Source organism: Macaca nemestrina, chromosome 2 (assembly GCF_043159975.1).
Source record: "Macaca nemestrina isolate mMacNem1 chromosome 2, mMacNem.hap1, whole genome shotgun sequence".
Taxonomy (NCBI): Eukaryota; Metazoa; Chordata; class Mammalia; order Primates; family Cercopithecidae; genus Macaca; species Macaca nemestrina.
Window position 1 is genome coordinate 41,559,034 of NC_092126.1, and position 23,619 is coordinate 41,582,652.

General features: G+C 42.5%; 1 protein-coding gene across 1 annotated transcript; it reads right to left on the reverse strand.

The window, feature by feature from the left end:
• Positions 1 to 21,812: 21,812 nt before the first annotated feature.
• Positions 21,813 to 23,093, reverse strand: LOC105469951 (proline-rich protein 23A). Its single transcript, XM_011721599.3, has one exon. It carries the CDS (start codon positions 22,764 to 22,766, stop codon positions 21,966 to 21,968), a length of 801 nt encoding a protein of 266 aa, XP_011719901.2. The 5' UTR covers positions 22,767 to 23,093; the 3' UTR covers positions 21,813 to 21,965.
• Between the last annotated feature and the right edge of the window lie 526 nt (positions 23,094 to 23,619).

Consider the following 23,619-nt stretch of genomic DNA (forward strand, 5'->3'; position numbering starts at 1 on the left):
TCAGGGAGCTGATGTAGGATGCCTGGGGTAGGACCCAGAAATCCCCCAGTTTCCTGGGAATTCTGTTGAAGGTGATCCAGAAACCACGGTGTGGCAAACAGGGTTGCAGAGTTGGGAGGCCCAGAATGGAAGTTAAAATAAATGGAGAGGCCTCAGTTTGTTGCTAGTTGTCCACCAGGAGTTGAATAGAGTGGCATTTTGGAGTTCCCAGAGCCTCTGGACCAGTGGGGGGTCACCGGGAAGGATGACTGTGCCTGCCCCTCAACCCCTCGTTGGCTGCTTCTCTGAGATTTCGGTCCTCAGTGACTGATGCTCTTAGGTTTCTGTGCTCTGACCCTTGTGGCCCACGCAGCAAGCAACCAGATTAGGGGCACTTCCCCTTTTATCCCAAGTAAAATAGGAGTGTTGGGATGTAGGCTGCCAATGCTGTTCATCCTTAACTATCCTGTGTGACTCATGTGCACCTCTCCCTACTCCATCCACAAACTGGAGAAGACAGATATCCTTTAGGAAGGGCAGCTAGGAGGTTGCTGGCCTGGGCTCAGCCAGGGTACTCCAGCTCAGGTGGAGTGTGTGTGTGTGTGTGAGAGAGAGACACACACACAAACACAGAGAGACAGAGAGAGACAGAGTGCTTTCTGGTGATTTTGGCTGTCTATGTGGTTCCCAAAACCACTGAGTAGAAAGCAAAAACCAAATGTAGTGTTTGGGATTTTTTTTTCCTGCATGTCGATAAACATGGAGATCTTTGCAAACACCCATGTATTAGATGGAAATGCAAATGTTCCATCTTTATGTTTCAGTATGTGATAATGCATCTTGCATATGTAGACAACTGGTAAAAAAAAACCAAAAACCGAAACACTCTTCGACAGTGCGAGACTGTCTCAAAAAAACCCAACACTCTTAATGATGTTGTTTTGCTTTACATTCACAATCATCATTGTCATCGTCATCCTCATTACTCAGCTTGATTTCATGAATTACTGACAGAGTTGGATTTTGAATTCCTGTTAAATATTCAAAATAAATCCAAATAAAAAAAATTTTGCTTCTTTTCTTTTCCTTTCTTCCCAGGACCTTTCTTCCACAGCCAAGTTCTGTTAACCTCATGGGCTTCTTATGTGATTAAATGAGTTAATATGTGAACTTTCCTTACAATAGTGCCATAAATTCTCTTAAAATGATGTCCATCCTTCTTTGTTACTACTACCACATGCACAATCCTGTTAACATAAATCCAACTGGAGCAAGCTCCTGAATTATCCCAAACTAATGGGGGAATTATTTCTCCTACAGACATTAAATTCTCAGCCAACTGAACTCTTTTACTTTAAGAGAGGAGACTTGTGCACTTTAGCCACCTGGGATGGAGGCCATGCTGGACTCTGCTGTCTTCAGAAACAGGGCTTGATGGGCACAGCCTAATTTTTCTCTGGTTTTGTGGGGTTCAGAATTTAGAACACCAGCTGGTGGTTGGCGGACCACTACATGGCCCAGAGCCAGTGCTTCTTGAGTTCTTTTTCTCCTTGTTATTTGTGGTGCACACTTCCCATTCAGAGTCTCAACTGTTTCCACTTCAGAGAATCTTCTGTACTCTTCCTTCTAAGTCACTGTACCAAATCCATCAGGCCCTAGGGACAAGCAAGACACTGTTAAACTTGTAGGAAAAACAATAGTCAGTATCTCCAGAGGGCTGCTTTTCCTTAATCCTAGGCTGTTATTGATGTTCTGGAAAGTGATGATTGCGATGCAAACACCTTTCAGAGAAATGAATTGTTACCTGGACATTGCATTCTAGTGGGACATGGAAGCCTGTCCTATGCTCAGCCATCCCTGGTTCAGTACCCAGCTGGGAGGGACACTCTAACTGGCCTCCTTTCTTGGGGTCCCTGCTGCCCTAGCTTGTGCAGCATGTCTCACAAGTGAAACCAGATGGCCAGGGTGGGCAGTGAGGGAGACCCAAAAAAAAAGATCCAAGGAAAACTGAGCTCCTGGTCCCACCCACTGCCCCAAACTGCTTCTGAATCGGTTCATCCGTGAACAAACCCTAGAATTCCTTTTATCTCCCAATCACCAAGAATTCGATCCTTTATTTAGTCCTGAAACTCGGAAACTAATCTTTTATTTATCTCTGCTGTAATCCCACTTCAGGCTGTGTGTGGAATATACCACTTGGGAACAAACCTCTAGGATTTCAGAAGGACCCTCGGTCAGGGAAGCATAAGGGCTTACAAGAGAAAGTAAAACCAGGCCCAGGATGTTTTGGTTCCACGTGTGAATTAGAGAAGAATGCAGCTCATTTGGGCTTGTGTAATGGGGAACGAGCCACAGGCAAGCTCCCTAATCACAAAACCACAGGAGAGGGCAGGAAAATGGGGCTGGCATGATGTTAGGCAAGGCAAGCTGGTTGAAACAATTTCCCAGGCTCCCTTGAATGCTGGCTTGGCCCTCAAGCCAGGGCAAAGGATCGTTGATAAGAATCATTGCTGCTTGGAGTGTGCTGAGCAGCTTCAGATGGCCATCCTTCTGCCTGATTTTGCCTCCCTACCACAGTGGATCATGGCCAATATGGCAGGCATGTGCCAGCCAAATGCACCCTGGCCACCTCTCCCCATGTGCTCATCCTCAATGGATTGACTTCCGCTTGGGCCCTGAAAGGAGCACCTTGCCTCTGGAGGTCTTCCAGACCGCCATCTCTGTTCTCTTTCATTCATTCATTCATTCTTGTATTCAACTAGTATTTCCTGAGTGTCTACTAGGCCCAGGGACCAGGGCTGGGAAATGGCTATTCAGTGCTAAGCAGGCTATCACAGAGCTCATAGAACCTGTGGGGAAAGAAATCAGATGCCAAATAAAGTCATTCGACTAAAATTATGGTGGAAGGAGGGGAGGAGCCACATCAGGTGTTTGGGAGTTGGGAATAGGGGAACAAACCGTGTGCCAGCAGTCAGACGCAAGCAAGCTGACCTTAGAAGGATGAAGAGGTGTTAGCAGGGTGCAGAGTTGCAGGGCAGGGAGTCTTCCCAGACTCCTTCAATCTCTTTGGCTTTTCGGCTTCTCCATGTTTCCCTCCAATCCTTAGCTCCTGACTCGGGCCTCAGGGCACTTGGCATGCATTCAGGACTCCAATTCTAGAACCTGCCTCTGGGCCCCAGCCCCTGGCACCACTTCCAGAACCAGCCAGCTGGTCTGGCTCTCCCAAGCCCCTTCCCGGGGAGATGGCTTCCCTGTCTCAGTCCTTCTTTCACCAACTCACTCCCTTGTGTACCCATACATCATCGATTCACACACCATGTCAGCCCAATTCTATGGAGCTTTCCTGGCACCTGCCGGCCTCACAGGGGCTGCAGCTCACTTTGTTCATGCATTCTCTCCCTCAAAACTTTGCTCCTTCACTAATGTTCCCTCAATCTGGGCCAGGCACTGCTCTGGACACTGGCTGAGTGGTAAAGGTGAGCCTGAAAGAGGACCAAGACAGCGGGGTCAGGGAAGACTTCCTGGAAGGAGTGACTCCTGGGAGAGTCTTAAGGTTGGGGACAAGTTAGCCAGCCGCATTGCCCTTCTGTTCACTTCTACTTCTCATGCCCTTTCCAATGCCTCTCCACCCTCTATGCCAGCCTGTCCCATTTCTGGGCTTTAGCTTCGAGAGATAGCGCTGGTAGGGCCCTTGGAAGTCTTCCAGTCTGACCTGCCCATTTGACAGATGGGGATAATGAGGTCCCAGGAGGAGGAGGGATTTGCCCAGAGTGAAGCAGCTAAAGGAAGCACGATGGCTAGTTACTTCTATTGTTCCAGAGTCTGCGTGCCTAAGACTCACTTCTTCTCCTGCCAGAAAGCCTTTCTTGGAAGCTGATATCAGTTCTCTCCTCTGTGTGGCCCCTGGCGCCCTCCTGACCACTCTTCCTCTCCCTGCCCTTTCACTTGGCATTGCCTCGTGGTCTCCAGGGAGGGCTTTGCAGGGAGTCATAATACCTACCTGCCCTTGGACAGGGCAGCCTGGAAGGGACATATATATTTGGGCTCTGTCTCTTAGGGCTTCACTAGAGACAGTGTCTTAGTCCATTCAGGCTGCTATAACCTAACACCTGAGACCAGGTGGCTTATAAACAACAGAAATATATTTCTAACTTTTTTGAATGCTGGGAAGTCTGAGTCTGTTTCCTGCTTTGTAGCTGATGCATTCTTGCAGTGTCCTCACAGGGTGGAAGGGGCCAGGGAAACTCTCTGGAGCCTATTTTATTTTATTTTATTTTATTTTATTTTATTTATTCGAGACGGAGTCTTGCTCTGTCGCCCAGGCTGGAGTGCAGTGGCATGATCTCGGCTCACTGCAAGCTCCGCCTCCCAGGTTCACTCCATTCTCCTGCCTCAGCCTCCTGAGTAGCTGGGACTGCAGGCGCCTGCCACCATGCCTGGCTAATTTTTTGTATTTTTAGTAGAGGTGGGGTTTCACTGTGTTAGCCAGGATGGTCTCGATCTCCTGACCTTGTGATCCGCCTGCCTCGGCCTCCCAAAGTGCTGGGATTACAGGCGTGAACCACCGCGCCCCGTCTGGGAGCCTCATTTATAAGGGCAGTAATCCTATTCAAGAGAGTTGTCCTTGGGATTTTAACATATGAATTTTGGGGGCACACAAACATTTAGACCATAGCAGACAGTGTAGCTTCACTGTTAAGAGCTGTGAGACATGCACTTCATTTTAATATCCTGTGAACCTCAGTTTTATCATTTGCACAATGAGGGTAAGAATAGGGCTAGCAGCTAGCAGCAGCTTGAATGAAATCATGTTTGAGAAGTGCCTGCTACATAGCAGGTGCCCACCATTAAATGCTGTTATTGCAGTTCTCTATTCAGCCCTTGCCCATATAGTCATGGCCAGAGGTCGGGGAGGTATGGAAATTTCTGGAACGCTGCATCAAGAGGCCTAGGGTAGGGGGCATAATATGCTAATGGGCTAGGCCTCTAAAAGGCCTCCAGGGAAACAGAGTTTGATGGATAGGTTGGTAGAAGATAGAGCGGAATAAGAGTGCCATAGGTTAATAAATGATAATCTTCTGGAATCTTCGCCAATTTGAAAGGAAAAGGAAGAAAAACGCGAGTAAATGTCTGAAGACCTCTCCTCCAACTTTTTTTTTTTTTTTTTCTGAGACAGAGTCTCGCTGTGTCACCCAGGTTGGAGTGCACTGGTGTGATCTTGGCTCACTGCAACCTCTGCCTCCCAGGTTCAAGCGATTCTCCTATCTCAGCCTCCTGAGTAGGTGGGATTACAGGCGTGCACCACCACGCTCGGCTAATATTTGTTTTTTTAGTAGGGACAGGGTTTCACCATGTTGGCCAGGTGGTCTTAAACTCCTGACCTCATGTGATCCACCCTCCTCGGCCTCCCAAAGTGCTGGGATTACAGGCGTGAGCCACCGTGCCTGACCTGAAGACTCCTTCTAATAAGCATGACATGTACAGATGGTTTTGTTATTCAGTCTTGTCTGTGTTTGTGGACAGGACATCTGTATCCATGAAGGCTTAGCTTGCAGGGCTTTGAGCCTGTGATGGCAGCAGAGTCTAGGCCTCAGTCTGATGAATGGATTTAAAAGGAATCCAGCTCAGAAGAGAGTTCCTGTTAGAGCCAGGACTCTGTAGGAACAGGAAGAAAAATGATTCCCTGGCTGGATGTTTCTGGGCACACATACCAGCTAATGAACCTGCTCAGAGAAGCATGCTCCCATATACTATCCCATTACAGCAGGGAAAACTTAAGCACAGGGACCTTGATTGACACCCTGTCTGTTAGCAGAGCATCTTGGACAAGAATCTGAGTTTGTGAACTCATGTTTTCTCCCTTTCTTTTTTTTTTTGAAGTCAAAATTATTTTTATTTGCATTCAAAATTGTACATTGATATAGACCCACATTTGCATTTTAAACTAGACAATAGTGCTTTCCTGCCCTAATCTTGAAGATTTCACTTAAATTTGTAATCTGTTTTAAGTGAAGTAATATTTTCTCATAGTAGTTTTACCCTGATAAATTTTTCTAATTTCAGAACACATTTTGAACTGTGTTATGTTTTCTCTCCCAGTGTTCATAGCTTTCTTCTTCCAGAACCAGATCCTGTGATTCTGTGCCTGCAACCTATTCCTTAGCTCCTTTCTTCCTACTTTTTGTCCCTTTCTTTTTGATTATGGTAAATAATTTGATTTTTATTTTAAAACCACTGAGAAGGCATGATTGTAAGTAGGAAAGTGAGATGATCTGATTTTTTTTTTTTTTTTTGAGACGGAGTCTCACTCTGTCACCCAGGCTGGAGTGCAGTGGCGCGATCTTGGCTCACTGCAAACTCCACCTTCCAGGTCCACGCCATTCTCCTGCCTCAGCCTCCCCAGTAGCTGGGACTATATGCGCCCGCCACCATGCCCGGCTAATTTTTTTGTATTTTTAGTAGAGACGGGGTTTCACTGTGTTAGCCAGGATGGTCTTGATCTCCTGATCTTGTGATTTGCCTGCCTCGGCCTCCCAAAGTGCTAGAATTACAAGTGTGAGCCACCGCGCCTGGCTGAGATGATCTGATTTATGCTAAAAAAAAAATTTATATACCATAAGTTTACCTTTTTTTTTTTTTTTTTTTTTTAGACGGAGTCTCGCTCTGTCGCCCAGGCTGGAGTGCAGTGGCGTGATCTCGGCTCACTGCAAGCTCCGCCTCCCGGGTTCACGCCATTCTCCTGCCTCAGCCTCCCGAGTAACTGGGACTACAGGCGCCCGCCACCTCGCCTGGCTAGTTTTTTGTATTTTTTAGTAGAGACGGGGTTTCACCGTGTCAGCCAGGATGGTCTCGATCTCCTGACCTCGTGATCCGCCTGTCTCGGCCTCCCAAAGTGCTGGGATTACAGGCTTGAGCCACCGCGCCCAGCCAAGTTTACCTTTTAAAAGTATATAATTCAGTGATTTTTAGTTTATTCACAGAGTTGTGTAACCATGATCACCATCTAATTCCAGAATATTTTTATCACCTCAAAAGGAAACACATAAACATTAGCAGCCACTCCCCATTCCTCCTTTCCCCCAGCTCCTGGCAACCAGAATCTACTTTCCGTCTCTCTGGATTTGTGTATTCTGGACATTCCATATAAATGTAATCCACTATATGTGGTCTTGTGTCTGTCTTCTTTCACACAGCGTAACATTTTCAAGGTTCATTCATGCTGCAGCAGGTATCATTGCTCTACTCCTTTTCACTGCTTAATAATATTCCATTGTCTGGCTATATCACATTGTGTTTATCCATTCATCAGTTGGTGGGCATTTGGGTTGTTTCCACTTTTTGGCTGTTATGAATATTTGTGTACTGGTTTTTATTTGGACTTACATTCTGACTTCTTTTGGGTATACACGTAGGAGTGAAATTTTTGGATTATATGATAACTCTGTTTAACATTTGGAGGAACTTCCAAACTGTTTTCTAATGTGGCTATACCATTTTATAACTCAACCAGCAATGTGTGAGAGTTACAATTTCTCTGTATCCTAACCAACACTTTTTATTGATTGTCTTCTTAGTTTTAGCCATTCTAATGGGTATGAAGTGGTATCTCATTGTGGTTTGCATTTCTCTAATAACTAAGGATATTGAACATCTTTTCATGATCTTATCAGTCATTTGTAGATCTTTAGAGCAATGTCTATTCAAATTCTTTGCCCATTTTGATGTGGGCTATTTGCTGGTCTCCCCTTTTCCGAAGTGTGTTAGTGGGCAATTATCTGATCTTGTGGGTCACAGGGAGTTCCCTGCCTCTTTGTAGTCCAGGGATCACCACAGGGACAGGAACCAGCTTACCAGTTAGGTATTGTCCTCTGGGATTCTCTAACCCCAGATCAGTTTCAGAAACCCTGGGAGTGGTCCAGGGAAAACCAATGTGGAAGGCATTGACTGAGGCCCTGGCTAAAAGCCAGTAGCTATTAGACTCATTCCATGACCTCTATGAGTTGAAATCCAGTTAGTGACTCAGGGACAGAGGCTGTGTAATAACCAGGACAGGGGCAAGCCTTGGAACTCTGGGTGATGGGAAAGTTAGAAGGTACGTCCAGGATGATATCTCAATCCAGGCCTGGCATCCAAGGCCCTTTGGACAGCCAAGTTGGGCCCAGATGGAGCCACATCAGCTTTGCTCAGGCCTCTCACCCGCCCTTGCATATGACAGCTTTCTTTTACCCTACCACTCTGCCTCAGCTGGCATTCTGTCACCAGGACTTTCCATCCTCTGGTGAGATCCTGGCCATCCTTGAGACTTCAGATCCTCCTTATTGTCCCCTCTGACTGCTCAGCTCATGAGGATTTCCCACCTCTGACCTTCTGCTTACTGACCTTCCCCAGTGACTTACCCTTCCTCCTTGGTAGAGGGCCCTTGGGAGGAAGCAGACACCTAATCCCAGCCAGAACAGGCTCCTGCTTTTCCTTATGAGCCATGCACAGGTGCTCTTTCCTTCAGGCTGTTCCCCCGGCCAGAGATGTTCCTCCCTTTCTCTCCTTCTTTCTAGCCCATCCTCATAAGTCCATCTCAGTTCCCCTCCCTGACATTTCCTGACCTCTGCAGACCACTGTGACAGCTATGGCTGAATTGTATCCCTCTCCTAAGTTTGTATGTTGAGCCCCTAACCCCCAATGTGATGGTATTTAGAGAGAGGGACTTTGTGAAATAATCAGATTTAGATGAGGTCATGAGTGTAGGGCCCTCATGATAGGATTCATGCCCTCATAAGAAGAGATAGTAGAGAGCTTGCATGCTCTCTCTCCCAGCCATGTGAGGAACCAGTGACAGGGCAGCTGTCTACAAGCCAGAAAGAGTACTCTCATCAGAAATCAACCATGTTGGCACCTTCATCTTGAACTTTTTAAGAATGATTTTAGCCTCCTGAACTGTGAGAAAATAAATTTCTGTGGTTTAAGACATCCAGTATGGTATTGGATGACTAAGACGGTGACCTTTTCATCATCTTTCTGAGCTTCCACGTATGGGTGGACAAATGCATGTGCATGTACTCATGCACACACACACACAAACATAGACACACACACACAGACACAAACACACACACAGACACAAAAGCACACACACACATATACACTTGGTTCTATTCTATAGCACAATGTTCCCTAGATTCTAGTCTTCCCAGCCAGTACTACCTTCTCCAATTTTTCATATCCAGGCATTATTTGTACTTAGTGTATTTGTTTTTTTTAAATGTTTACTTGATACATTTTGTTCCACTGACTTTTTTCACATGCTACCTCTTTCAGCCTTATCCAAAGCAATAATATGTAGTGCAAAAAGGGATTTGATGTGATTAGTTTTCTGATATACATTACAATACAAACACATTAGGTTTGTTCCTCTAAAAACCTAAAATCATCTTTGCCATTGCCACCAGTGGCGTCAGTTCCACACGTTGGAAAGCACTGCTGCAGTGTTATTCTTTTGCTACTTCATGCCTCTCTATTAAGTTTATAGTCTCCCGGGTGTGATGGCGCACACCTGTAATCCCAGCACTTTGGGAGGCTGATGCAGGAGGATCACTTGGGGCCAGGAGTTCAAGACTAGCTTGGGCAATATAGTGAGATTCCATCTCTACAAAAATGAAAATAAAAACATAAAAATTAGCCAGGAGTGGTGGCATGTGCCTTCATTTGAGAAATGACTATTCATGTCCTTTGCCCACTTTTTAATGAGATTGTTTTATTCTTACTGTTGAGTTGTTTGAATTCCTTTTATATTCTGGGTATTAGTTCCTTATTGGATAAATAGTTTGCAAATTTTTCTCCCATTCTATGGGTTGTCTCTTCGGTTTGTTAATTGTTCCCTTTGCTGTGCAGAAGCTTTTTAGTTTAATATAGTCGCATAGGATCCAGCTGTTTTCTGAATGTGATGTGCCAGATGTTTCATGGCTATATTGCTGGAGAGCTGCAGATTTCTCAGCTCTGCAGCAATCCAGTTTTTTAATATTTCCTCATTAAAGAACCTCATGGCGAAAGTGATATGCAGCAATTTTTTATCCCTTCCAGTGTTGCTGGATGAGTGAGATCAAAAGTTAAGAGAAGGACCTGGATGTCCAAGGCTGGGAAAAATTAGATCTGATGACAATTTGTAAAGAGCAAGTCACATTTGTCACAATTAGAAAGGAAAATAAAGGTGCACACAACTGTTGTTGGGTACTTTGCAGAAGATTCATGAACTCCATTTTATGGTTATAGGGAAGGAGATGCTGGGCAGTATCACCCTTACTTTGCTGAAGGAGTAAAGACTGCTCAACCACAGTTATTTTACCTTTAAAATGTTCTGACTAGCGTCACTTCACAATATCTACATTTATTGCATTTTAAAACAATGTATTCACAGAAATATCACTTCTGTGAAAGTGCAAGTAGAAAGTACACAGATCATAATTGTATTATTTCACCTTATGGATCCCCTCAGACTCTCTCAGGCTCATCTGCCCCTGGATGCTTAAACTCTTTCTCTACCTTGCCATCACTATGGCTATGAGTGACTAAAGTCATTCCGTCCTGCATTGTTCCTTGAACTGAGGCCAACCAGCTTCACATGTGGACTGTCTGGATCCTCCTGTCACTTCCAGACTCAGATGAGACACCACATTAAAGTGGAGTCTGTCTTCCCAAGAGGCTGCCTAATGGGCCAGATGATGTAGTTGAAAAGTGTGGGGAAATTAATTCTTCATGGGGTAAACTCAGACAAATGGGAGACAGGAAGGAGTTGACAGATACATTCCTTCTCCTTTCTCCCGTTGATGAATGACTGCAAGGCATGCTTTTCTGTTTGCCTGTTGCTCCACTTCCTTGCCAATACTTGATGTTTCCAGTCTTTATAATTTTAGTCACTTTGGAGGTATGTAGTAATATCACCTTGTGTTGTAATTTGCATTTTCATGGTGACTAATGACACTGAGCATCTGTTCATATAGTTATTGGCCATTTAGATAAATTTGTTTGTTAAGTCGCTGTTGTCAAGTCACTTGACCATTTTTTTCTATCGGGTTTCTATCTTTTCCTTATTGTTTTGTGGTTCTTGATATATTCTTGAGACTAGCCGTTCGTCAGTGTAAGTTGCAAATATCTTCTCCCACTTGCCTTTCTTTCTTTCTCTCTGTCTCTCTCCCTTTCTGTGAGAGAGTCTCCCTCTGTCCCCCAGGGTGGAGTGCAGTGGTGCAATCACAGTTCACTGCAGTCTCAACCTCCCAGGTTCAAACGATCCTTCTACCTCCTGAGTAGCTGGGACTACAGGTGTGTGCCACCATGCCCGGCTAATTTTTAAAGTTTTTTTTTTTTTTTTTAAATAGAGATGGAGTCTTACTCAGTTGCCCCACTGGTCTCAAACTCCTGGGCTCAAGTGATCCTCCCGCCTTGGCCTCCCAAAGTGCTGGGATTACAAGTGCGAGCCACAGTGTCCAGCTTCACTCTCTTATTAAGTGTCCTCTGATGAAAAGAAATCTTAGTTTTAATGTAGTCCAATTTATTAACATTTTCCTTTATTTTAGTGCTCTTTTTGGATGTGTCCTGTTTAAGAAAAATTTTCCTATCCCATAGTCATGATGATAGTTTCCTATGTTATTTTCTAGAAGCTTTATTTTTATACCTTTCACATTTAGATCTACGATTCATCTGAAATTAATTTTTGTGTGAGCCTAAGTATAGGGTCAGGATAGATTTTTTTCAATTCCCATTTGGATAACAACTACTCAGCACAGTTTATTGAATAGACCCTCCTTTCCCTCACTGAATTGCAGTAGTGTTTTCATCATAAATCAGGTGATTGTACATATGTATGTCTGATTATGGACTTCCTATTCTATTCCATTGGTCTCTTTGTCAATTCGTAGGTAAATCAAATAATCCCCTAATTTCTGAAGCATTATAATGAAACTTGAAATCCAGTAATGTAAATCTTTCAGCTTTATTCTTTTTTATTTTGTCCCCTCTTTCCTCTTCAGCTTTATTCTTATTCAAAAGTACCTTGGCAATACTTTTGCTTCTTTTTATTTATTTATTTATTTAATTAATTAATTTATTTTTGAGACGGAGTCTTGCTCTGTGGCCCAGGCTGGAGTGCAGTGGTGCAATCTCCGCTCACTGCAAGCTCTGCCTCCCGGGTTTGTGCCATTCTCCTGCCTCAGCCTCCCAAGTAGCTGGGACTATAGGCGCCCACCACCATGCCTGGCTAATTTTTTGTATTTTCAGTAGAGACGGGGTTTCACCGTGTGGACCAGGATGGTCTCGATCTGCTGACTTTGTGATCCGCCCACCTTGGCCTCCCAAAATGTTGGGATTACAGGCATGAGCCGTCGCGCCCAGGCTTTTCTTCTTTTAAAATCAACTTTGGGATATAATTTACATGAAACAAAATGTGTATTTTAATTATACAGTTTGATAAATTTTGAAAAATATACACACACACGAACATCCCATTCCAAAAAGGACATAGACCATTTCTATTGCCCCCAAAAGTAATTCCAATTAATCCCTCCCACCTGCTGAATATAGGCAACTACTGATTTACATTCTGTCATGATAGATGGCTTTTGCCTGTCTTAGAATTTCATATAAATGGAACAATATAAATGTGTAGTCTTTTGTGCCTGGCTTCTTTCATTCAGAATAATGTTTGTGAGATTCATCCATGCTATTGCATGTATCAGTAGTTAATTTCTTTTTATTGCACAGCAGCATCCCATTCTATAAGCGTGTCACGATTTGTTTACCCATTTACCTCTTGATGGGCCTTTGGGTTGATGCCAGTTTTAGGTTATTATGGATAATGTTGCGATGAATATTTATGTTCACATACTGTGGAGGCATGTTTCACTTCCGTTGGATAAATACCTAGTCAGGAGCTGCTGGAGGTGCAACAGTATGCTATTGTGTTCTTAATTTTGCATTTCCCTGATGACTGATGATGTTTAGCATCCTTTCATGTGCTTACTGACCATTTGAATATCTTATTTGTTCACCTTTCTGCTTCTTGTTTTTATCAGTTTGTCTTTTCATTAATAAGTTGCAAGAGTTTTAAAAATGTATATTCTATGTACATGTCATTTGTCAGATATATGTATTGCAAATATTTTCCCCCTAGTCTGTGAATTGCCTTTTAGTTTTTTAACGGTGTGTTTCGAACAGCAGACACTTTAAATTTTGATGGTCTAATTTATCAGTTTTTTCCTTCTATTCGTTTTCCATAGTTCTTGCTTTTTGTGTCTTAATCTAAGAAGTTTTTGACTATTCTGAGGTCATGAAGATTTTATCTAGAAATTTTATTCTAGAAATTTCATAGTCTTAGATTTTATGTTCAGGGTTATGATTTATTTTTAGTAAATTTTTTTTGTATGGTGTAAAGTGAGGATCATGGTTAATTTTTTTCCCATGTAGATATCCACTTGTTCTAGCACCATTTGTTGAGAAGACTATCTTTTCCCCTAAAAATTACCTTAGTACCCTTAACAAAAATCCTCTGATTGTGTATATATCTGGGTCTATTTCTTGACTCTTTCTTTCTGTTCCACTGATTTCCTATGTCTGCCTCTACACCAATAACAATGTTTGCTTACTATAGCTCTATAATAAATCTTGAAATTGGGTACTGTAAGTACTCCTGTTATGTTCTTTTTCAAATTATTTTTGGCCATACTAGGTGCTCTGCAATTTATATAAATTTTAGAATCATCTGGGTGATGTATATGAAAACTTACTGGGATTATGACTTGTGCTGATTGTGTAGATCAGTCTGACATGATAGAGAATTGACATCTTAAAGATATTGTTTTTCAATCCACAGACATAATAAATCTCTTAATTAAGACTTTAAAAATTTGTCTCAGCAGTGTTTTGTGGTTTTCAATGAACAGTTTTGCATATGTTGTGTTAAATTTATTTCTAAGTATTTAATATTTTTGATACTATTTGAATGTTAGTTTTCAATTTTGGTATCCAATTGTTCGTTGCTAGTGTATAAAAGTATGGTTGATTTTTGAATACTGACCTTCTAACCTGAAATCTTGCTAAACTTACTTATTACATCTAGAAGTTTTTCTGTTGATTCATTAGGATTTCCTACATATTTGATCATGTCATCTGCGAAGAAGACAGTTTTATTCCTCTCTTCCAATCTGTATGGCTTTTACATGTATTTTTTTTTCTTGCCTTATTGCCCTTGCTAGGACCTCTAGAATAATGCTGAATAAAATTGTTGGAAACATCGTTTGCCTTGTTCCCAATCTCAGGGGGAAAACATCCAGTCTATCATTAATTATGATTCTATCTGTAGGTTTTTCATAGATGACCTTTATCAGGCTAAGGAAGTTCCCCTGTATTCTTAGTTTCCTTGGAGTTTTAAAAATCACAAATGGATATTGAATTTTGTTAATTTTTTTCTGAATCTATTGTGGAAATCATATGGTCTCTTTGTCTATTGATATAGTAAATTCTACTTATTGAGTTTTAAATGGTAAACCATACCTACATGCCTTGGATAAATGCCACTTGGTTGTGAAAAATTATCTTTTTTCCTTTAAATTTAATAGTAATTGATCTTTCTGTTATTAATTTCAAGTTTAATTTTGTCAGAGAACATACTCTGATTGGTTTTAATTTCTTTGAAGTTATTGAGTCTTGTCTTATGCCTGGAATATGGTCTATCTTCATGAATGTTGCAGGTGCATTTGAAAATACAGTGTTTTCTGCCCCTGGGTGTAGTTATCTATAAATGTCAAACAGGTCATGTTAATTGATAATGTTTTTCTACTCTTCTAAATTCTTACTGTTTTTCTACTTTTTTATCCATAACTGAGAGAGGCATGTTGAAATCTCCAACTCCATGGATTTCCATGGAAATCTCCATGGATTTGTCTACTTCTTTCAGTTGTATCAGTTTTTGTGACTCATCTACTTCATGCTCTGTTATTATGATTTAGGATTATGTCTTCTTAATTAATTAAGTCACATGAAAGCTTCCTCTTTAATCTAGATAATAGTTCTTGTTCTAAAGTCTACTTTTTCTGATATTACCATAACTACTTAAAAATAAAAATTTTAAACTATGAATTATGAGTGCATAAATCATAAGTGTATATCATGACAAATTATCATGAACACACACATCTGGTGAACACCCACATCAATATAAAACATTGCTAGCATTTTCCTGATGATTAAAGAGGCTAAATATATGTTCATAATTTATACAGTTTCTGTTTTCCAATTTTTTATTTTGAGACAACTGTAGATTTACATGCAGCTGTAAGAAATAATACAAAGAGCTCTTGTAAACTTTTCATCCAATTTTAATCAATAGTAAAATTTTGCATAACTATAGCACAATATACTAATTCGGGAGTTGACACTGATAACTTACCTGTTTTATTTAAATTTCACTAGTTTTTCATGCACTCGTGTGTGTGTGTACACACATTTAGCTCTGTGTAGTTTTTTATGTGTAGAATTGTCTGATCGCCATTGCAGTAAAGATACAGGACAGCTCCATCACAAGTACCATTTGTGATACCCAGCCCTCTCCTCCCTGTTGTGCTCAAGAGTGGAAGTAGAAAACCACTACTCTATCCTTCTCACTACAATTTCGTTATTTCAAAAATGTTATACAAATGGAATTATATAGTATATAACTCTTTCAGATTTTGCCTCTTACCTGGACTTTGTGAACAATTTACACTTAATATAATTGTTGATTTGATTTTAAACCTATCATATTGGTATTTATTTTATTTTTTCCCATCAGTTCTTTGTTCCTTTTCTCCTCTTTTTCTGTCTTTATTTGAATAGTTGTGTAATTTTTAGAATTTCATTTTTATCTTCTGTTGACTTATTAGCTATACTCTGCTTTAGTTTTTGGTGATTGCTTTAGACGTTACAATATCCACCTTTAACATCACAGTCTTCCCTCAAATAATATTGTACTAACTTAACACCAGGACACTTCCATTTCACCTTACGTTCCTCGAGTTATTGTGTCATTACTTTACTTCTATGTATGTTAAAATCTCTACAATACACTTTGGCTATTTTTGCTATATAAAGTCATTTATCTTTCAAAGAAATTAAAAGTGAGAAAAATATCTTTTTATGCTTATCCATGATTTACCTCTTCTGGTCTTCAATTCTTTGTGTAGATCCAGGTTTCCATATGGTATCATCTTCCTTTCAACTGAATAATTTGCATTAATATTCTTTATAGGCACATTGACTTACTAAAAATACTCTTGCCTTTTTCTTTCTTGGAAACGTTTATTTTGCCTTCATGTAGGATATTTTTACTGTATTTAGAATTATAGTTTGACAGTTTTTATTTCTTTCAGTACTTTAAAGATATCATTACATTGTATTGTTACTGACAAGAAAACTGTTCTATTTAAACTGTTATATTTCTTATCTCTTTCTTTCTATTTAATGTTTCTTTCTTTTCCTCTGGGTACTTTTTTTTTGAGATGGAGTTTCACTCTTGTTGCCCAGGCTGGAGTGCAATGGCAGGATCTCGGCTCACCGCAACCTCCGCTTCCAGGGTTCAAGCGATTCTCCTGACTCAGCCTCCCGAGTAGCTGGGATTACAGGCATGCGCTGCCACACCAGGCTTATTTTGTATTTTTAGTAGAGACAAAGTTTCTCCGTATTGGTCAGGCTGGTCTCGAACTTCTGACCTCAGGTAATCCGCCTGCCTCGGCCTCCCAAAGTGCTAGGATTACAGGAGTGAGCCATTGCACCTGGCCTCCTCTGGATACTTTTATTTATTTATTTATTTAATTTTTTTTGAGACGGAGTCTCGCTCTGTCTCCAGGCGCAGTGCAGAGGCGCGATCTCGGCTCACTGCAAGCTCCGCCTCCCAGGTTCACGCCATTCTCCTGCCTCAGCCTCCCGAGTAGTTGGGACTACAGGCGCTGGCCACCATGCCTGGCTAATTTTTTTGTATTTTTAGTAAAGATGGGGTTTCACCGTGTTAGCCAGGATGGTCTTGATCTCCTGACCTTGTGATCTGCCCGTCTCAGCCTCCCAAAGTGCTGGGATTACAGGCTTGAGCCACCACGCCCAGCCGTCTCCTCTGGGTAGTTTTTTTTTTTTTTTTTTTTTTTTTTTTTTTTTGAGACGGAGTCTGGCTCTGTCGCCCGGGCTGGAGTGCAGTGGCCGGATCTCAGCTCACTGCAAGCTCCGCCCCCCGGGTTTACGCCATTCTCCTGCCTCAGCCTCCCGAGTAGCTGGGACTACAGGCGCCCGCCGCCTCGCCCGGCAATTTTTTTGTATTTTTTATTAGAGATGGGGTTTCACCGTGTTCGCCAGGATGGTCTCGATCTCCTGACCTAGTGATCTGCCCGTCTCGGCCTCCCAAAGTGCTGGGATTACAGGCTTGAGCCACCGCGCCCGGCCTCCTCTGGGTAGTTTTAAAGATTTCATCTTTATCACTGGTTTTCAGTAAATTGGCTATATGTTTTGATGTGTGTGTGTGTGTGTGTGTGTGTATGCATGATTACCCTCTTGAGGTTTACTGAACTTCTTATATATGGAGATTTATAGCTTTCACTGAACTTCAAAATCACCCCTCCCTCCCATTCCTTTCCTCCTGAGATTCCAATTACATTTATGTTAGATTGCTTGATGTTATTGCAAAAGCTACTTATTTATTCAGCTTCTGTGTGCTTTAGTTTTGATTTGATTTTAAGTCTTACATTCTTAGTTTTTTTCTTCTGCAGTATTTAATACCATCCAATAAAGTTTTCATTTCATATACTATATTTTTTATCTCTAGAAGTTCCATTAGTTCTTTTTTTATATCTTTAATTCTGTCCTTATTATGCTTAGGTTGTCTTTAAAATCCTGGGACATACTGAGCATCTTTATAACAGCTGTTAGTGTTCTTGCCTGCTAGTTTTATTATTTCTGTTAATCTACACCACTTTCTATCAACTATTTTTTGTTTTATTTTTGACAAATAATAATTGTATATATTTATGGGGTACAATGTGATGTTTTAATATGTGTTTACATTGTAGAAGGATTAAATCAAGCTAATTAACAAATTCATCACCTCACATATTTTTGTGGTGAAAACATTAAAAACCTACTCTTTCAGCAATTTGGAAAAATACATTGCATTTTTATTTATTATTGTCACCATTCTGTGCAATTGAGCGCTAAAGCTTATTCCTCTTGTCTAACTGAAACTTTGTACCCTTTGATGAACATCTCTCTTTTCGCCATCCACCCTCCTCCTCCAGCCTCTGATAATCATTGTTCTACTCTGCTTCTATGAGCTCAGCTGTTCTGGATTCTGCATATAAGTGGAATCTTATGGTATGTGTTCTTCTGGGCCTGGCTTATTTCACTTACCACAGTGTCCTCCAGGTTCTTAATGTTGTCACAAATGACAGAATTTCCTTCTTTTTTAAGGCTGAATAATATTCCATCATGTATATACACCATATTTTCTTTATCCATTATATGATGATAAATACATAGGTTGGCTCCATATCTTAGCTACTCATAATAATGCTGCAGTGCATATGGGAGTGCAGGTACAAAACTGTTTATCAATATGCAGAGGAATGAAATTGGATACTTATTTCACACCACATAAAAAAATTAACTTGGCTGGGCATGGTGTCTCATGCCTATAATCCCAGCACTTCGGGAGGCTGAGGTGAGTGGATTGCTTGAGCTCAGGAGTTCAAGATCAGCCTGGGCAACAGAGTGAAACCTTGTCTCTACAAAAAATATGAAAATTAGCTGGGCATGGTGACTTGCATCTGTAATCCCAGCTACTTGGGAGGCTGAGGTGGCAGGATTGCTTGACCCCAGGAGGCAGAGGTTGCAGTGAGCTGAGATTGTTTCACTGCACTCCAGCCTGGGTGACAGAGTGAGACTCCATCACAAAACAAAACAAAACAAAACAAAACAAAACAACAAAACGATTGGGAAGTAAATTTGGCAAAGAAAATACGATTAGATTTTTTAATAAAAGAAAAAAAATCAACTCAAAATAGATTAAAGACTTAAATATAAGACTCCCTAGACTGTAAAATGGCTAGAAGAAAACAGAGGGGGAAAGCTACATGACATTGGTGTAGGCAAAGATTTCTTGGATATGATCCCCAAAGCACAGGCAAAAAAAGGAAAAATAAACAAATGGGATTGAATCAAACTGAAAAGCTTCTGCGTAGCAAAGGAAACAAGAGAAAGAGGGAACAACCCACAGATTAGGAGAAAATATTTACAAACCATACATCTGATAAAGGGCTAATATAAAAAAATATAAAGAACTTCATCAACTATTTTTACTCCTGTTTATGGGTCACATTTTCCTGCACATTCATATATTTAATAATCTTTAATTTGATGCTAGTCATTGTGAAGGTTGTATTTTTGAGTGTCTTGATTTTGTTGCCTTTTTTAAAAGCATTTTCTTACTCAATTTTGAAAGTGTTTTTCTGGCCACACAAGTCATTTATTAGATATTTGCCTTGTGAATATATGTTTTTTCCATCTGTGGCTTGTCTTTTCATTTTAACAGTGTTTTTGGAGAACAAAAGTTCTTCATTTGGATGAAGCCCATCATCACATTATTTCTTTAAGGATTGTGCTTTTGGTGTCATATTTAAGAAATCTGAGGCTGGGTGCAGTGGTTCATGCCCGTAATCCCAGCATTTTGGGAGGCAGGAGGATCACTTGAGTCCAGGAGTTCAAGACAAGCCTGGGCAATAGAGCAAGACCCACTCTCCACAAAAAATTTAAAAATTATCTGGGTATCGTGGTTTGCGCCTGTAGTACCTGCCACTTGGGAGGCTGAGGTGAGAGGACTGCTTGAGCCTAGGAGTTCAAAGCTGTAGTCAACTATGATTGTGCCATTACACTCCAACCCAGGTGATGGAGAGAGACCTTGTATCTAAAAAAAAACCCCCCAAAACAAAAAAGAAATAAAAATAAATCTGAGGCCAGGTGCAGTAGCTCACTCCTGTAATTCCAGCACTTTTGGAGGCTGAGTCAGGAGGACTGCTTGAGGCAAGGAGTTTGAAACCAGCCTGGGCAACATAGTGAGACTCCATCTCTAAAAAAAAAAAAAAAAAAAAAAAAAAAAAATTAAAAAAATTTAGCTGCGTGTGGCAGTGCGCACCTGTAGTCCTAGTTACTTGGGAGGCTGAGGCAAAGGATCTCTTGAGTCCAGGAGTTCAAGTCCACTTGATCGTGCCACTACACTCCATCCAGGGTGACAGAATGAGACCCTGTCTCCGACAAATAAACAAATAAATAAATAAAGAACAAATAAAATATCACAATCATATGATGGATACTGGAATCTTTAGCATAAATGAACTACACATATTTATAAGTCATCTCAAAAATAAAGTTGAGAAAAAATGTAAACTGGAGAATATGAGGTAGTTACATAAATTTAATTGTCCAGAAAACATCATAAACATTGCTTATTTATATCTATACATATATATGTATATGTAGCATTCATATATTGACTAGGATGATATCCACCAGCTTTGTGTCATGATGTGAATCCTCTGGGAACGGGGGAGAAGAGTGGGCACAAAGGATATGACAACATTATCTGTAATATTTTCTTTCCTTTATAGTTAAAAAGACATTAAAGAAATACTACCAAGAAATAATGACTGCCAATTCAGGGTGATGGACTCAAGAGCATGAAAAAAACTCTCAAAAATAAATTAGACCAAATGTCCATGCAGTGAAGCTGAGTGGGTACCCCTGAGAGGAAATCAAGGTGAAGCCCACACTGCCCTGAAATTCAGGAATACCCATTGGTTAAAGTACATAGAATATGTCATTGTACAAGCTGCTGCTGGAATGAAAGTGTCACAACTTCCTCCCTACTTTCCCTCATTAAATATTGCTTTCACTAATTTTTAAATTCTTGTTTTTTCATTTTCTTTCTTTTTTTTGAGATGGAGTCTTACTCTGTTGCCCAGGCTGGAGTGCAGTGGCATGATCTCGGCTCACTGCAACCTCTGGCTCCCAGGTTCAAGCGATCTTCCTGCCTCATCCCCGCTAGTAGCTGGGATTACAGGCACACGCCACCATGCCCGCTAATTTTTGTATTTTTAGTAGAGACGGGGTTTCGCCGTGTTGGCCAGGGCTAGTCTCAAACTCCTGACCTCAGGTGATCCACCCCCCCCTCGGCCTCCCAAAGTGCTGGGATTACAGGCGTGAGCCACCGCGCTGGGCCCTTGCATTCTTATTTGTAGAAACACTTCCAAAAGGTCCAGAGCATTCATTACATTTGAATGTTGTTTGTTTGCTATCTAATCTAATATGCATTTATCTTGATTGTCCAGGACCAGGAAAAGGAGTTAAGGAAAGCAAGCGGAAAGTAAAATCAGTGATCAGAAGCACCTCAGAGGATGTTGGGAGAAAATCGTATAGGTAAATTCATAACTGCAAAAAGAAGGAAAGACAATGATCTGGATTGGAGAGAACGGATAGGTGTAGGGAGGTGATGAAAAAAAGGGGGGAATTTGAAAGAACACTGAAGGGAGCTTTAAGCAAGAGTAGGGGTGAAACTGAGGATAGAGTTGGCTGAAGGGGACAAAGGCAGAAGTAACAGCTCCTGCAGTAAAGGCAGAAGTAACAGCTCCTGCAGCAAAGGCAATGGATCTGAAAATCTATGACTGGTTATGTGTGGTCTACTCTTCTTGGTAAAGGTGCTTGCCAGAATCTGCTTTTCTTTTTTCATGTCCTTGCTTGCCATTTACCAAGGAATTCTGCCAAGAAACCAACCAACCAGCCAGCCAACCAACCCACCCACCCAAACAACAGTAATCCAACTGCCCACTGTCGACGAATGAAGATGCTGCATTTCTGGGCGGTGGCAAGTCCTCAAAGTGAGTCTTGGAGGATCCACAAGAACCCGCAGCTGGTGGCAAGGGATTGTGGGAAGCAGTTCATTCCTGGAACAGTCGTCTGCGGGCCTTGCACGGAGGGCGTTCCGGGAGAGGTGGGCGCGCATGGGGACCTGGACTCCCCACGCGCGGAGAGGGAGGTAGAGGTTGGAGAGGTGAGCTGGGGACAGGCTCCAGAAGGTGGAATTCTGGGTCGAAGATGGGGCGTGGAGAGAGTCTCTCTGAACTGGGGTTGGGGGCCAGAGCACAGGGCCCTGGAATGGGGCCCTCCCGGTAGAGACTGAACACACCACTAGCGAAGGGGTATAGCCCAGCGGCTGAGCCGGTTGGGGAGTCCATCCGGAGCTCCGGGAACTCGGGGCCCGCCTCCTCCTCGTAGGCCTCTTCCTGGGCGGCGATCTCTGGGACAGATGCGCAGAAGACTTCCTGCTCGACGACGACGTCCTCTCTGAGAGCGCCCAGGAAAACGTCCACTTCCAGGCCGGCAGACGAGTCGCCCTGCGCTCCTGAGCATTCGTCAACGGAGCTCAGGAGGACCTCGGGGATCAGGATGAGGATGTGTCCACCGAGAGACACTCGCAGGATCGATGTCGGCGGGAGCTCCAGCACCAGGTCGACGGTGTCCAGGGGCACACGCAGGGCACAGCCTGTGGCCAGGACCACCACGGAGATGACCGCGCCCACGGCCGGGATCCCCACCGGGTCTTCCAGGCTGGGCGTCACGCGGGGTTCGGGACCCGCGGGCTCCTCCAGTCGGAGACGTTTGGCAGGGCCTGGTCCTCCTGGCTGCTGCCCCCACCAGGGCGCAGGGCAGGCGCTGGGGCTGCGGGGCCGGCTGCCCATCACCTCGACGGCGCTGTGGAAGGCGCTCCTGGGCCTAGCAGAGGACGTGGGGAGAGCGGGCGGCGAAGTCCTCTTTGAGGACTTTGGTAGGCGAGGCGGGTTGGGGCAGAAGCGGCAAAGGACCGCGCGGCGCTGGGCGAGTCCTCAGAGATCCTGGGACGCCTCCCGGGGACCGCAGTTTGTGCTGCTCTCAGAGCCTCGCGCGACGGAATCTTCGGCTTTTCTAGCGCGGACCCGGATGCACGTCCGATGACTAATAACGTGGGACGTCAGGTGACCTGGGCGCGCCAGAATGTGTCAGTATATGCCCCGCCTCCCGACAGTGCTCTGCGGCGGGCGTGGCCTAGAGATGATTGGATCAATTAGAGCAAGAGCGAGGTGGGGAGGTGGGGAGGTGGGGAGGTGGGGGGCGGGGGGGTCTTTGTGTCTGGAGGGCAAGATTCCGTGGGTGTGCTCGTGGGACCCAATGGCGGTAATTGCTTTTACTCTTGGTTAAGAAAAGCCAAAACACAATTTCAAAAACTGCTTGCTTACTTTTATAAGTAGCTTATAGCTAAATGTCTCTTCTAAGATTTTCCAGGAATATACGAAAAATACTCATTGCTCCTTCCCCATCCTTCCTACGTGGTACTAAAAAGTTCTTTCATTTGTGATAGAAATTAGAAATGAAAATTTTGCTTTGATAAATAAACTTTAATTTTTGTGGGTACATAGTAGGTATATATATTCATGGGTTAAATGAGATACTTTGATACAGGCCTGCAATATGTAGTAATCACATCATGGTAAATGGTATATTCATCCTCTCCAGCATTTATTCTTTGTGTTACAAACAATCCAATTATACTCTCTT

Bases quoted from the DNA above. Each gene is read 5' to 3' on its own strand.
- LOC105469951 (XM_011721599.3), bottom strand. From the start codon at position 22,766: ATGGGCAGCCGGCCCCGCAGCCCCAGCGCCTGCCCTGCGCCCTGGTGG.